At 46.2% G+C, this 15,572-nt stretch overlaps 1 protein-coding gene and 1 pseudogene across 5 annotated transcripts in view; one reads left to right on the top strand and one right to left on the bottom strand.

Annotated features, from left to right (window-relative positions):
* Positions 1-8,190, bottom strand: part of Arhgap44 (Rho GTPase activating protein 44) — a 174,120-nt gene extending 165,930 nt beyond the window's left edge. For 3 of the 5 annotated variants that reach the window (XM_052756925.1, XM_052756923.1, XM_052756926.1), the window contains exon 1: positions 7,825-8,189. In XM_052756925.1, the coding sequence (XP_052612885.1) occupies positions 7,825-7,877 (53 nt within the window). In that variant the 5' untranslated portion in view covers positions 7,878-8,189. Of the gene's footprint in view, positions 1-7,824 lie in introns of all 5 variants that reach the window. The other 2 variants (XM_052756922.1, XM_052756924.1) reach the window with 1 other exon arrangement.
* A 1,661-nt stretch (positions 8,191-9,851) lies between these two features.
* On the top strand, positions 9,852-11,464 carry LOC128122137 (ferredoxin-2, mitochondrial-like; annotated as a pseudogene).
* Positions 11,465-15,572: the final 4,108 nt, after the last annotated feature.

Below are 15,572 nucleotides of genomic sequence, written 5' to 3'. Positions count from 1 at the left end.
AGGCAGACATCTAGGCTGGGCAGAAACGTCTCCAGCCAAAGGCTCAGAGTTCTGATGACTGGGCCATGGAGCAGCCCTAACAGAAGGTGGGGTGCAGGGTCCAGCCTGGCTCTGCTGCCCCCATAACACTGAAGCCTTACAATCACTGCTCACAGCTGAGCCCACCTCAACTTTCTACTAGCATTGAGAAGGAAGGCCAAGGAAACAAATCAGAAACCCTCTAGCCTATGACAAGTGGTCCTTCAAGACCCAATAGTGGTACTTCAATATTATACATATGAATTACACCGTCCATTTAATAATAGGGTAACTAACTTAAAAACAAGAAGGATCTGGAAAGTGAAACATGACGTCTAACATGTCACACACCAGAATAGATGGCTGCTGAGTTCCAGATTAGATGGTAAAATCAAGGCCTCCCAGACACTGCTCAAGATGCTTGAGTGTCTCTATATTCTGGGTCTGAGAAAGGGTTAATAAGCATAAACCATAAATTAACAAATCCCAAACCACAAATATTAGATTTCCTTATGAAGAGAGAAAACAAAACAAAACAAAAGAACCTAAACCAAATCTGAAAGAAATCAGGCCGGGCGGTGGTGGCACACGCCTTTAATCCCAGCACTTAGGAGGCAGAGTCAGGCGGATCTCTGTGAGTTTGAGGCCAGCCCGGGCTACCAAGTGAGTTCCAGGAAAGGCGCAAAGCTACACAGAGAAACCCTGTCTCGAAAAAACCAAAAAAAAAAAAAAGAAAAAAATCAGGAACCTCCAGGAAAATGTGCAGAGCAGTTGACGAAGCAGGTACATACTCAGATATTAGAAATTGCCTCGGAATCAAGCAAAGTTATGAACGTGAATTTGGAAAATTAAGCCAAAAACAAATGCAGGCAATTCAGAAAGAGCAATAAATGTCCAGGATAAAAGAAAAAAACAAAACAAAACAAAAACAAAACTCAAGTTAACTAAAAATCAAAGGTTTCTGCCCACACTAAAAAACATTGTATTAGTTGCTTATAGAATTGGGGAAAGAGACAATTCTGCCAAGGATGGCTCTGTCTCTGTGTGTGTGTGTCTGTGTGTGTGTGTGTGTGTGTGTGTGTGTGTGTGTGTGTGTGTGTGTATTGTGTGTGTGTGTGAAATACACATATTCACATAGTATTAAAAACTCACATGCTTTCTGACCCCTACAATCCCACTTCTGAAAGGCCATCTTAGAGGCATAAACAGGTAGGATAACCAACAAGGAAATCAGTTAGCTATGGTGGACTATAGGATACCCTAGAACACCATGTTATTGATGATATGCACATATGTATTTTCTGGTACAAGATCATATTCAAAACATAACGTGAAGGGGGTTAAGAAGGTTACAAGAGTACACATAATATGGTCACTATTTTTTTTAGAATAGACAGTAATATACTCATGACGATGTCTGGATTAACAATAGGCTGCAGATACAATGGTGTCCCTACAGAGTGGTACCACCATTAGCAACAGAGCAATCTTAGTTTGCTCAAGCACACTCCAGGAAGCCCACACAACCAAGATATCACCTCACTAAGAGATTATAGATACCCACTAACAGACTGCATCTAAGCATTTACTGTGGCTCCATGTAGAGACTTGCTAAACTTCCCCCTTTTCCCAACCATCTATAAGTTTACCGTTTCTCTATGATAGACATTACTTATGCAACTAAAAATAATGGTTAAAAAAATAAATTGAATTCTGTGGGAAAATAAACATTTTTTCTAAAAATAACCTCTAAAGTTAGAAAATGAAAGCTACATCTGCTCTCTGGACAGAAAGGAGAGTTTCAAACTGCTAGACACTACAGTCTCTCCAAGGCAGCAAGGGGTTGGAGGTCCCTAAACCTGAGGGGAGCCGGACCCTCTTGTTTTCTCCCCTGAACCTGTTCTCTGAGCTCCGAAATCCTGAGCTCTGAGCCAAAGCATAATTTCACTGTTTACCGTCATTGCGGAAAAAGCATTTGAAATAATCTGCTCTTGACTACTAATAAAAGGGATGATTACAGATCCCTCTAAAACAAATAACCACAAATTACTGTTTTATTCACGTGGCTACTAATTTACTTTTTAAAACAGTCACAAAAAAAAAAAAAAAAACAATGCCTCTTATCACCCATGATTAAAAAATTACCAATCAGTGTTGATGAATTCCTCCAATGGAGGAAAATGGGAGGGGAGGGGATGGTTAATTGCCACTCAAGATAAAAAAAAAAAAAAAAAAGGCTCCCTCACAGTGACTTGCAGGTCTGGGCTGAGAGAATTCTGCAAGAAACCCAGGCAGCCTCCTGCTGACTGCAGAAACCAGGCCAGCAAAGGGTGGACAGGGCAGGCCTGCAGAGTACAGGGTTTAAAGGACCAAGGGCAAAGGTCCTTCTCTCTTCCTCTGCTGCCTGCCATCAGTGGCCCAGTACATTCTGTTATCACATAGCCACACCTCACAGAAGGTCGAGCCTGGGCTCCCAGGACTCTACTGAAGAATTCTAGGGCAAGGTCTCTGGTCTGGAGAGCCTTGCTGCACTCATAGAAAGTGGCTGCAGAAGCCTGCATTGGTCTGAGAGGTCCAAATCACGGCCAGCAAAATGCAGGTTGATGACTAATGCAGACTTGTTCTGACTTTCCCCTCTGGTCCTATTGATTGGCTGATGGCTTTCAGAGGCCTGCTGAAGGACAAGCAGTAGCTTCAAGGAAAGGGTCCTCAGTAGCGTTGGCCAGAGCATAAGTGCAGGCCATGCCAGAGCTCCTGGAAGCTGTATGGCTTCACACCCAGCTAGGGACCACTGGCCGATGCCTAGATTGCCTGCAGTTCAACTGTGCAGTCTGCGCTGCGGCAGTGAGGCTTGGCAAGGCTGCAAGAGGAACCAAGTCCTCTCAGCTCCGTCTTGCATGCTAGCAAGCAGTCGAGGAATAGAAAGCAGAGCTCTGGAGACAAAATTTGTTCTCCCAACTTAGCAGCTCTAAACCCACACAATCCAGGGCAACCCAAACAGCCTTGCTCCCACCTACAAGCCCACTGCTACTTGTCCACTCTTGCACTTTACTCACGGTCCTACAAGGGTGGGTCCCATGCAGAGCCACTGGGCAGTTACTATTGGAATCCGTTTCCAAGACTATGTATGGAGAAGGCTAATGTTTTGTGATGACTGAAGGGGCCAGCTTTATAGGAAAATGACCAGAACCTGAAGGTCCATCTGGTGAGCCCTTCATCAGGCCAGGCCCTCTTCAACCTCATCATGGCCCTCTAAGATGGGGGCTTGCTGTGCTCCCAACATGCATACTGGAAAAGAGAAGTCCTCCGCAGGGGCTGATTTTGCTTTTCGAACCTTCTCTTTCACCTGGTGGGTCTCTTGGGTGCTAAAGTTTCAGGTCAGCACTTTGTTTCTCCCAACACAAACCAGATATCACTTTCAAGAAGAACGCTGTCTCTCTCGGGATGGATGACACCCCAGAAGACACTAGACCGTACTGAAGATTTTAACCAAAGAAGCCAACAGTAGTGCCACACATGCCATTCGGCATAAACTAAGCCCTCCTTCAAGGTCCCCAGCCCAGCAGCAGCTGCCCTCACTCACTCCTCCAGGTACCCGCTCCCATTACAAAAATCAAAGAAGCAGCAGCAGGTGCTCTCCCCCCCATCTCTGAACTACTTTCCAAGACTCCTCTACTTACAATGCATGAAATCTTCTGATCCAGTTGCCAGGGGATTTCAGAGAATCCTCTACATGCCAAATTGTATCTGCCTCCCAGGGAGCTCAAAATCAAGTCAGGGAAATGATGGACAAGCTAAAGATGACACTCCAGATAAACAGCACAGCATACCCATAGAATTCAGGCTCTAGTAAGCGGGATTTCTGTGTGCCTGGCACTATAATATTCCTAGAACAAAGCAATGTGTGGCCGGTAGGAGACAGCCAATTGTCTTATAGTAAGTGGCTGAGCACAAGCATGCCATCTAAAGAGTTAGAATGCTAGCCCAAAGATCCTGGGGATACTCTCCATTAAACTGAGCACTGCTTTGGACATTTTTCTGTGGTAACTTCATCATCATCATTACAATTTCTGAATCTCCACAGGGCAACCTTCATTACTCCCATTTTGCCAATAAGAAAACTAATGTGCAGAGAGCCAATGTCAAGATCGTTAAGCACCCAAGCAAATATGTCTCACTTGATAATGAGTGTCCCTAGCCAGTAGGTACAGGATGGCCAGGGAGAGCTTTCCAGAGTATGGGTAAAAAGTGAAGGGACACATATGGGAAAATCAAGGCGGAAGCATGTGCACTAACTTAAGAATATGACCAAGACTGGTTCTCATGTATCCCAGGTTGACTTTGAACTTACTATGTAGTCAAAGACGACCTTGTACTTCTGATGTTCCTGCAGCTACCTCAAAGTGGATTACAGGTATGTGTCACCATGTGGTACTGAGGATTGAACCCTGAGCTTTATACATGCTAGACTAACACTCTACCAACTGAGCACTTATCATCTCTTTCCACAGTTGCTGATGTCTACTTAGAGATGCCCAATTCAAGGCACAGTACTAAGAACCCAAGAGTATACTGAAGGAGGGCAACCCTTGCACTGTTCAAGGGACATGAGCCAATCCCTAGAAGTTCTTCATTTGGAATAATCCCAGAATCTGCGAGTTACAGAAAGTGAGCTAGGTGGGGAGTCATAGAGAAGGGGGGCTCTCAAGCCCACTTCTTCCCCAGAAAGAGGGAAGTCACTACTTCCAAAACTATAGGAGTAAGAATTGAGTGTCTACTAAAACTACTCTATAAAGCACTTTCTGACACCACATCCACCATCTAAACTTCCAATCCTGTGGTGGTCTGAAAGAAAATGGCCCCCATAGGGAGTGGCACTATTAGGAGTGTAGTTTTGTTGGAGTAGGTGTGGCCTGTTGGAAAAAATGAGTCACTTATGGGGGTGGGCTCTGAGGTCTCCTATGCTCAAGCTATGCTCCCTGTAGAACACAGTTCACTTCCTGTTGCCTGGAGATCAAGATGTAGAACCCTCAGCATCATATCTGTCTGCACACTACCATGTCACGCCATGATGATAATGGACTAAACCTCTGAAACTGTAAGCTAGCCCCAATTAAATGTTTTCCTTTATAAGAGTTGCCATAGTCATGGTGTCTCTTCACAGCAATAGAAACCCTAACTAACACAAACCCTATGAGTTGCCAGTCAATGAAGACATTAAGAAGCAAATTCTGGCCCTTTCCCCTATGTGTTGGGTTATGCTTCACAACATTCTCAGTAGGAAGAAGAACCCCACCCCACCCCTTCATTCCCCTCATGGGCCAGGAGTAAACCATTTTCATCTTGGCAATAACTATCGACTGAACACCAATTGTCCACAAGGCACTGCTGTATGGCCTTGGCATGCAAGGGCGATCAATACATTCTATGGGAGACTGATGGGCAAAAATCAAAAAAAGTACAAGCTTTCAAATAGTGGTGAGTACTGTGCAAAAATGAAAAAGATGATGGGCAAGAGTGGGGGTGGGGGGCTTACCTGAGCCTGTGAGCCAAGTCCTGATGGATGAGAAAGCTATTTGAGAAGACCACATCCTCAACCAGGCAGTAAAAATGGGTAGTCAGCAAGAAAAAAAGCCCTAAAGTGACATGCCTGAAGCACAGAAGAGTAAGTGGGAGGAGGCAGGGTCAAGGAGAAGGGAAGACAAAATGAGCATGTTGAGACAAAGGGGTCCATCCAGTCAGATGTGGTCCTGTAGGCTACTGGAATACTGGGAATAATGCGTGGAAGGAGACAGTATTGGGAGTGTTGAAGCAGTAGAGTATCATGAACTAATTTTTGCTTTAAGGGTTCCCTCTGGACTTCATCAAAACAGATACAAGTAGGGCCTCAGTTTGTACAGGTTGGTTATCCATACCAGGGCTCCAGCAGCCCTGGCAGATAAGCAGGGTACAGCCATGGTATTTGGACTTCTAAGAATGTTCTTTCAATAAGGAAGACCACTTTAAAAAAAATCCAATTTGTCTTGGCCGTTTTTCATTTCCCCCATGAACGAAGGTCAAAAATAAGCTTCCTATGTCCATGACTCAAAAATCTCACAACTTATAAAACAAGCCCTGAAGGAAGATCTAAGACACAGGTTTCATGAAGGCAACATGAATGCCTTCCCCCACGACATTTAGATTCTAGCACCAAACGAACACTCCAAGACCATGAGAGACAGCAACCCCTGGTCAGAGTGAGGGGCCTACTGAACTCTGAGATGTCTAATGCCATCACATATGCTAGATCCAAGAGAGTAATCCAGAAGCCAAAACAGTAAAGAGTGGTCAGCGTGACAGCCAACCACTACATCCCCGGTACCAGGAAAACACTATCACAGCATCCAACATACCAAAGACAGTCCACGTGAGGCTATATTTGAGGCAATACCATGCCAAAAATCTGGGCTAATCTGACTCTGCTATTCATAAATTCCCCCTCATGTTAAAGCACATGTGTTTGGGAAGGGAAAATGAATCCAAGTCTAGTTTAGACGCTGTTACTTGGAAACCATCTGGAGTCCCTGAAAGCGTGAGAAGCCACCACATCCCCTGCCCTCAAATGCCCACTGTAACTAGGGCAGTATGCTTCCATGGAGTTGAGACGTCCTCTACTCTCCAGGGAAGTCCACCACCCCCACCCTACCAGGTGCCAGCTCAAGCTCCACTTCCCACCCAAGAAAGGTATTTGGTTTCTCAACAAACCTGGCGGAGAGCACTCCATGTGTGGAGCTTGCACTTGAATTGCACCCAAGGCTGGGCTCTTTGCTCTCTGATTGCTTTAAACTGCACACCTGAATTCCTTTGACAACCACACAGAAATCCTTCCTCAGGCACAAGGTTTCCAAGAAAAAATCCCCTCTACCTAACATGCCTGTGCTTCGAGAATGTCTAGCTTTGGAAGAGACCCACCAGAATCCTTATGTAACCTTAATAGATGTTGGCACCCCGCAGATCCGCTCCTGGAGACACTGGCCCAGATCTAGTCCATGTTCACCAAGATGAGAACAGTCTGGGTCCTGCAGATTCCTGGGACCAAGCTGTTCTGGACTGGGAATGGTGAGGGAGACTGTCCCCATCCCCTCTACCTGGCTGCGAGCCTCTGAACGTCTCATCTTCCAAAGGAGCTGGACCTCGCTTTCTGCAGCCTCCCTCCCTCCACTGAAATCAGTCTTGGGACCAAGCCCACAACAGCGCCATGCCACCAGCACCTTCCCCCTCCCTGCCATCCTCTCCCCACCCCCAAACGCTGAAGAAAAGCGGCCAGGAAAGTGATCCAGCATCTCATACAGTCACAGTCCCTGAAAACAAACACGTCGCGGGAGGGGGGGGGGAGGGTGTAGACCAGGCACAACACTACCCTAGGACCATAAGCAGCCCTGAACTGGGCATAGGGAGGGAGGAGGAATCTCTGGAGGCAGCCAGCGACTCGGCAGCCACCAGCTCCATCAGAGCAAACACCTGTTTCCAGGAAGAATCGCGGCCAGAGGGAGAGGGTGTCCCTGGGAAAGGCAGGGAGGGCGAGGTGAAGGGGCAGCTGGGGACGCAGGTGAAGGATGCGTCACTCTCGGAGCTGGGCAACCCAAGCCTAGACCGGCCGGCGGGAAGCGAGCAAGAGTCGAGGTCGGGAGAGGGGAGGTCGCGCCTGCCGGCCCGCGAGGACCCAGGAGGAACGCAGGAGCTCCAAGCCGGGCAGCTCCATCACCTGCGCCCGGTAGATGCAGCCCCGCGGGTGTGCCGGCCCCAGGCAGCCAGCGGGTGACCTACCTGCCCACCGTCTGGTTGGCCAGCTGGCGCATGCGGTTAAACTGCTTCTTCATCGTGGCCCCGCTGCCGCGCTAGCCCGGGAGCTGGGGAAGGACAGAGCTGCCCGGAGCCCGCCGCAGGGTTACATGGCTCCCGCGCCCAGCCTCCTGGGCGACAGCAGCGGCGGCGGCACTGCGGAGCCTGGGGAGCCGCCTGGCCCGCGCCCAGCCTCCCGAGAGCACCTCCGCCTACTCCGCCAGCTGCATCATTCTCTGCGACACGCCCGGGGCCGCCCTCGGCGCCCGCCGGTCCGCCCGGGCTGCAGCCCCTAGCCCCAGCCGGGCGAGCTAACCGGGGAGTCTCCGCAGGCTGGCTGGCCAGCTGGCCGGGTGGTCCCCTTGCGCCTGTGCGGAATGCGCCGTGCATGCTGGGACTTGTAGTTTCCTGCTCCCACCTTTCCTCTGTCCAAAGTTTGCAAGGACAGCTTTAGAGCCGAAGTGGAAGAAGGCAGTGTTGTGAAGACCTTTAGGCTTTAGCCTACTAGTAGAGGAAATATTTTCGTGCTTGAAAGGTGAGATCAAGGACACAACAGCAAACAGAGTGAGCGTCTGGTTCCTGTTACATCTCAAATGAATGTGAGGCGTTTCAGGGCTGAATTCACATGCTAGGGGGATGTGCTCATTAAATTGAATAAGGTCACTTTATTGGTGTTCAGTTACAGGGTTAAGCTTGGTGCAAAGGGGTTTTGAACTCGGCATAGCATGCATCCCAAAATGCCATCCTTAATCTTCTGCAAACCTAGCAGGTAACCAAAAGCTAATATAAGATTGAATCAGTGACATCTTGTCTACTGGCCCAACTTGAGACAGCTTTCTTTGTTTTTGTTGTTGTTGTTTTGTTTTGTTTTTCGAGACAGGGCTTCTCTGTGTAACAACCCTGGCTGTCCTGGAACTTACTTTGTAGACCAGGCCAGCCTCGAACTCCTGCTGAGTGCTGTGAACAAAGATGTGCACTACCATGCTGGGCTCCAGGACAGCTTTTCCTGTATGACTTAGATTCTAGCTGTGCCCATATCCTTTCCACTTTCCACTGGCAGACTATGAATGAGCACTGGCTGGGCAGCCCACTGGTGCCCACCAGCTTGTTGAATGGAATTGTGGTGCCAGACTGAGAAAGTGGCGGGTGAGGGGAACAGCAAGATGACTCAACAGGTAAAGGTGCTTGTCACTAAGCCTGATGACCTGTGTTCAATCTCCGGAACCTACGTGGTGGAAGAAAAGTGACCCCTGTGAGTTGTCACACACACACACACACACACACACACACACACACACACACAAATAAATAAATAAATAAATAAATAAATAAATAAATAAATGTGAAAAAAAAATAAAAAGAAAGAAAATGGCAAGTGGTCCTGATTAGTTACCATCATTATGTATCAAGTAAAGCCAGAGTTGTTGGCCAGTAGGGACTTTCAGTCAAACTGATGTGAGTTCCCATTAGAATTCCACATACTTCGTAAATAACTTTAGGGAAGCTGTTTGACATCTTTCATCTTCAGACTCCCCATCTCTGATAGCACTGCTCTCTGATAGATGGAAATGAAAGAGTACTGTTTTTCAAATCCAATTACATACAAACTACTATGTAGTCCATTGTGACAGATGCAGTGAAATTTAGCATAATGGGAAAATCCAGGGTAATTCCTATTCTGAAAAAGTGAATGAGCATCTATGACCCGAGATATTTTGCATATGTTGATTACAGTAGAAAGCTGTCCTAAATATGGATCTAAGTATCTCACTGGACAGCTGAACAAAAGATGGTTTGAGGCATGTTTTGGCTGAATGAACATGAAATCTTTAATTAATTGTGAATTCAGCCTCTGCTTATTAGGTCAAGAGTTCTAGCCAATTAACCAGTGAAGGCATCATTTGCTTTTAACTGAATGGATATGGCTATAATGTCAACATCATATTTATATAAGCAAATTATTTCTGCTTTGATTTAAGAAAAATAAACATGACCAAGGTGGTTAATAATGACTATCAATTTGACAGGATCTGGATTCACCATTGAAGCGAGCTGATGGGCGTGACTGTGAGAAAGTACTTAGGTTAACCGAGTGAGGAAGACATCTTAAATGTGTGTAGCACCATTCTATGGGCTGGGGCCCCAGACTGTATAAAAAGGAGGGAGTGAGGTGAGCATTATCATTCATCTCTCTCTCTTCCTGCTGACAGCTGATGCAGTGGGACCAGCTGCCGTGAGGTCCCACTGTCATGACTTCCCTGCTGTGATGGACAGCACCCTCAAGGTGGGAGCCCAGATGAACTCTTTTAAGCTACCTTTGTCAGAGGGTTTCTTCACAGCAACAGGAAAAGTCGCCAATGCCCTAAGAAGCAGGGCCTTGTGTCCATAAGTAACAGTGAGACATTAAGAACACTACATGACTTTAAGCAGCCCTGGTTTTGTGTTTTGTTTTGTCTCTGGTCACATGTACAACTGTGTTATTCAGTACAGTGGCCCCCTGGATACGTGTGGTTGTTGAAATTTGAGTTAAGTGACACAGAGTTCACTGTCACAATCACCCCAGCCATACTTGAAATGCATCTTCTGCTTCCTGCCCTAGACAAAAGATAACACAAAAGAAAAGAGAAAATGATATTGAGCCTGTGCTTTCCGAGCTTCCAAACCAGACTCCAGAAACGTGTAAGAAAGTAAAGTTTTCACATGGCCTAGCATGGCAGCCTCCATGGCCCGCGGCGTGAGTGCCTGGGGCCTGTTGTGGGCCGCTGGGGGTTCTTGGGGGACCTAGGCTGGGCATGCGGCATTGACATCCAGGACTCTCTCTCTCGGGATGACAGGAGAGCAGCGAACAGGTGAGGACGAGGCAGACGGCCCGGAGCTGCCCCGGGACGTGGTCAACATGATCTTCGTGGACTGCTCTGGTCGGCGGATCCCCGTGAGGGGTAGAGTCGGGGGACAATGTTCTTCACCTGGCCCAGAGCCACGGGGTGGACCTGGAAGGGGCCTGCGAAGCCTCCCTGGCATGTTCCACCTGCCATGTGTATGTGAGTGAGGCCCACCTGGATCTCCTGCCTCCTCCTGAGGAGAGGGAGGACAACATGTTGGACATGGCCCCGTTGCTCCAGGAGAACTCGAGACTGGGCTGCCAGATTGTGCTGACCCCTGAGCTGGAAGGAGTGGAGTTTGCTCTTCCCAAGGTCATCAGGAACTTCTACGTGGATGGCCACATCCCCAAGCCTCACTGAGATGAGGCCACTGGACCAACCAGGGCCACTGAACTGAAAAGCCATGCTTCCGGCCCTAGAGCACAGACTGGCAGGGAAAGAGAAGTTGGAAGCACAGTGTGAGACCAGAGCCACTGCTGGGGACAGCCCTTGTCTGGGCCCTGAGGAGGAATGGGTCTCCATCTTGGGTGTGCCAGTCCACCAGGGAGAATCGAACTATAAATTAGGGATGGACTCAAACCAGAGCTGCAATAAAAAGTCATACACAAACAACAACAACAACAAAACAAAAACAAAACAAGCAAACAGAAAACAAAAAGAAAGTGAAGTTCTTAAAGGAAAGAGTTTGAATTTCGAGAACTGCTGCCTTCATGTAGCTTGTGGAGACTACAATATCATGTGGCCTAACGAACTGGAATTCGAATGCTACTGAGGCGGGGGACGGGGGGTGGGGGGGGTGGGGGGTGAAGATGAGGACTCAGGAGATGAAGCCAAGAAAGAGAAAAGGGAAGTAGATGATATGCGTATAGACTCTATTGTTATCCAAAACGAAATGCATTAAATGCTACCTATCCTTCCAGGAGAGGTTGTGATTTATAAAGGTCATGATTAGTCAGGTGATTTTTTTTTTTTTTTTTTTTTGTGGACAAGAAATATATACAGAATATCCCCTCCTCCTTTTCACTGTATCATAAACCCAACCATGAATTAGTTATGGGTGCTGTGGAGCACAGAGACAGTCATCCAGCTGGAGTAAGAAGGGCACCTTGGTTATTTTACGACAGAGGTTTGGGTTTGTTATTATCTCATTCCTGGGTCTCTGGGGGATATATCTGGGAAAGAGGCCTGTGCCATGTTCCTTCTATGGCCCATGCTTGGCAGCAGGAGTAGTGAAGCTGCCTAGCAGAAGGACAGGAAGTGCCTCCGTTACAGGGTCCCCACAGCCCCAGAAGTCCCTGCACGTAAGTCATATGTAGAAGAGGAGGCAATTCCACGAGGGGCCACAAAAGTCCCATCTCTCCAGTTCCTACGTAAGCTGAAAGAGCTGGATGTGAAGCAGGTGGGCTCTCACCAATGAGCAGAAGACCTTGCAGCTATGGTGTGGAATTGCCTGCAACATAATTTCTGCACCTAGAAGAAATATGCTTAAAAGTGAAATTCATTTGCAAAAGAGATGAGGAAGAAAAACAGCAGGGTGGGAAGAACACTCTATTTCTTGTATTCTTGATTTTGATCTATGGGAGGAGTGCACTTCCCTGTAGCTGTCAACTTTTGGCTTGGTCACAGTATTGCTCTGGCTTAAAAAAATATGTGGATCTTACTTTCCTCAAAATTTTATTTATGTGAAATAAATTTCCCTAGTAATATGGTCCCAAGTTCACAGCCAGTCGTTGAGTTAGAATGGCTTTGGCATCAAATTAAATAGCCTTGCCTTGCCCCCTTGCTTTCTGTTCTCTCTCTTTCTCTCTCTCTCTCTCTCTCTCTCTCTCTCTCTCTCTCTCTCTCTCTCTCTCTCTCTCTCTCTCTCTCTCTCCCCCTTCCTGTGGGGGGATGAAAATGTGTTCAGCCAGCTGCCTGCCCCTGCTCCTGTGTCTTCCATGCTTTGCCTACCATGATGGATGCTATTCTATAAGAAGTGTAAGCCAAAGTTAACTCTTTTCTACTCCAAGTTGCTCTTGGTCATTGTATTTTATCACAGCAACTATAGCAAAGCAACTATAATATACATGACGTGACTTCTGGCTACAGTATAAGGTGGGGCAAAATGAACCATGTCCATTCCTACAAAAAAATCGTCCATCCCTACAGTAAAATGTCCATCCCTACAGAAAACTCCACTGAGCAAGGCTTGTCTGGATAATCAGATTGAAGAAGAGGTCACAAGCTCAGGTAACTGCCAATCATTTTTACTAGGACTCTCTACAATATCCTTTATCACTCTTCAGATGGGAATTTATAGTTCCAAATCTCTACAATGTCAGTTCTTAATTAACCAGTTCAGCAAGCCATTTGGAATTTGTATAACGGAAGAACTTATGTGATTTCCTGCGAGTCTAATCACCTTTATAACCACAGGTACCAATATTGTACCACTAAAGCAACCCTGTAGGTCCCACAATACTGGGGAGGAGTTGAGTTTTGTTTCTTTGCTTGTTTTAATTTTATAAAGTTTATTATCAAAATAAATAAAAACATTACACACCCAAATCAGCCACACCCAAAGTGTACATAAGTCTTCTGTGTTGTGAGAATAGATATTCATAATGGAAGATATGGGCTTCATATTACATTTTCAGTAAGGAATATATTGTATGCACTTATCCACCACCAAAACTAGAAAAACTCCATGACAGAATTAGAACTAGAAAAACAATTGTCTTTATATTCTCTTTCATAACTCGTGTCCATCACCTGTGTTCAGTCCTTCTCATCTTTTTATATTCAGCCTTTCTTATTCTCTTTTGTTCATGTTATACTGTATTTGCTTACATATTCACATATGTCACATATATAGTAGTCCATCCATTTCCTGCAAATTTTAACTTCATTTTTCTTTAGAGCTGAATAGCATTCATATATATATATATACATATATATATACATATATATGTGTGTGTGTGTGTGTGTGTGTATTTCCATAATCCGTTTATCTATTGATGGGCAATGAAGTTGATTCCAGTTCTTTTCTATGTTTCCGAGATCAGACGAGATCGGGCCCGTTCAGGGTGGTATGGCCGTAGACCTTTTCTATGTTAATAAAGCTGGGTGTGCAGATATCTCTATGGTAGGGTATGGAGTTCTCTGTGTATATGCCCAGGAGTGAAATAGTTGGGTCATATTGCAGTTCTATTTTTAATTTTTTGAGAATGCTTCAAACTGATTTCTACAATGGCTGCATTAATTTGCACCCCCCAACAGTGAATAAGGGTTCCTTTCTCTCCTCATCCTCTCCACATTTGTTGTCAAATTTGTTAATGAGAATCATTCTGACTGGGGTGAGGAGAGACCTCAAAGGAGTTTTTATTTACATTTCCCTGATGGATAGGGAAACTGAGCATTTTCTAAAACAGTATTTCTTTTTTTAATCTTTTTTATTTAATTTTTTTTTTCATTTTAAATACCAACCACAGTTCCCCCTTCCTCCTCTTCTCCTGCTCCCCCTCCCACGCCAGCCCCTATCCACTCCTCAGAGTAGGTAAGTCCTCCCTTGGGTAGTCAACACAGGCTGGCATACTAAGTTGAGGCAGGACCAAGCCCCTCCCCTCTTCATCAAGGCTGAGCAAGGTGTCCCACCATAGGGAAGGTGGGTGGGACATGGGCTCCAAAAAGCCAGTTCATGCACCTGGGATACTTTCTGGTCCCATGGCCGGGGCCCTACAAACAGATCAAGCCACACAACTGTCATCCACATTCAGATGGCCTATTTCGGTCCCATGCAAGTTCCCCAGCTGTCAGTCCAGAGTTTGTGAGCTCCCATTTCTTAAATGTTGATTGGCAAATTTATTTCCTTGGTATTTAATTTCTTCAGTTCTTTGTAACTTCTGGATATGTGTCCCTTGCCCAAGTGCAGCTGGTCAAGATTTTCTCCCATTCTGTGCACTGCCTGTTAACTCTGCTGATTGTTTTCATTGCTGTATGGGAACTTTTTGTTTTCATATAGTACCATCTGTTGGGTGCTGGGAACCAAGCCTAGAGCCTCTGCAAAAACAATAGGCACTCTTAACCACTGAGCCATCTCCCTGGTCCCTTCCAGGTAGCTTTTGGATATCATGCATGTACGTCCCCTCCTCTTGGCATGACAGGTTGTATTACCAACTTCAGTGTTTCTTTTTGTTCTTGTTATTTTGTGTGTGTGTGTGTGTGTGTGTGTGTGTGTGTGTGTGTGTGTGTGTGTGTGTGAGGGTCTCACTATGTAGTGTTGACTGGCCAGGAACTTGCTAATGTAGACCGAGCTGGCCTTGAACTCCCAGTGACCTGCCTGCCTCTGCCTCCTGAATGCTGGGACTAAAGGTATATGCTACCAAGCTCAGCTTTTCAATACCAGTTTTTCCAACATCCTTGGATCTGTAGCTTTGCCATAGCCTAGTCAAAGGCAGGAATACCAGGAGACTGGTGCAGCCCTTGGAAAATGGGTGGAAGTGGCCTATACTGCTTTTCATGAAACCTTCAGAGACTCCACACTTTTTTTTCCCATTTCTGTTCTTCCAAGTCTGCCATCGCCCTAAGAACCTAAAGATGAGCTGTGTGTTTCTTGTCTTTATTTCCCCAAGTTTCAAAAAATGGCTTTATTTCTTGATCTCCCACAAAAGAAACTTCAGAAAATGGTAGCCCACTGTCAGGCAGTTCAGTACTGAGACCTCTCTTCATGCGATGTACTCATAGGCACAAATAATCAGAAGATTGAGATGGGAATGCTGTTGAGGTACCTGCAGAGTCTGACTCACACTTTTGGGTCCCTCTCCTTCCGGGATGCTCTCATTCAATAGAAAATTATCACATAACAAAATCCTT

The sequence above is a fragment of the Peromyscus californicus genome, unplaced genomic scaffold (genome assembly GCF_007827085.1).
Source record: "Peromyscus californicus insignis strain IS unplaced genomic scaffold, ASM782708v3 Scaffold_3__1_contigs__length_106647218, whole genome shotgun sequence".
Lineage (NCBI taxonomy): Eukaryota > Metazoa > Chordata > Mammalia > Rodentia > Cricetidae > Peromyscus > Peromyscus californicus.
The sequence above is the reverse complement of the archived record's forward strand: the minus strand, read 5'-3'. Positions and strand labels throughout refer to the sequence as shown.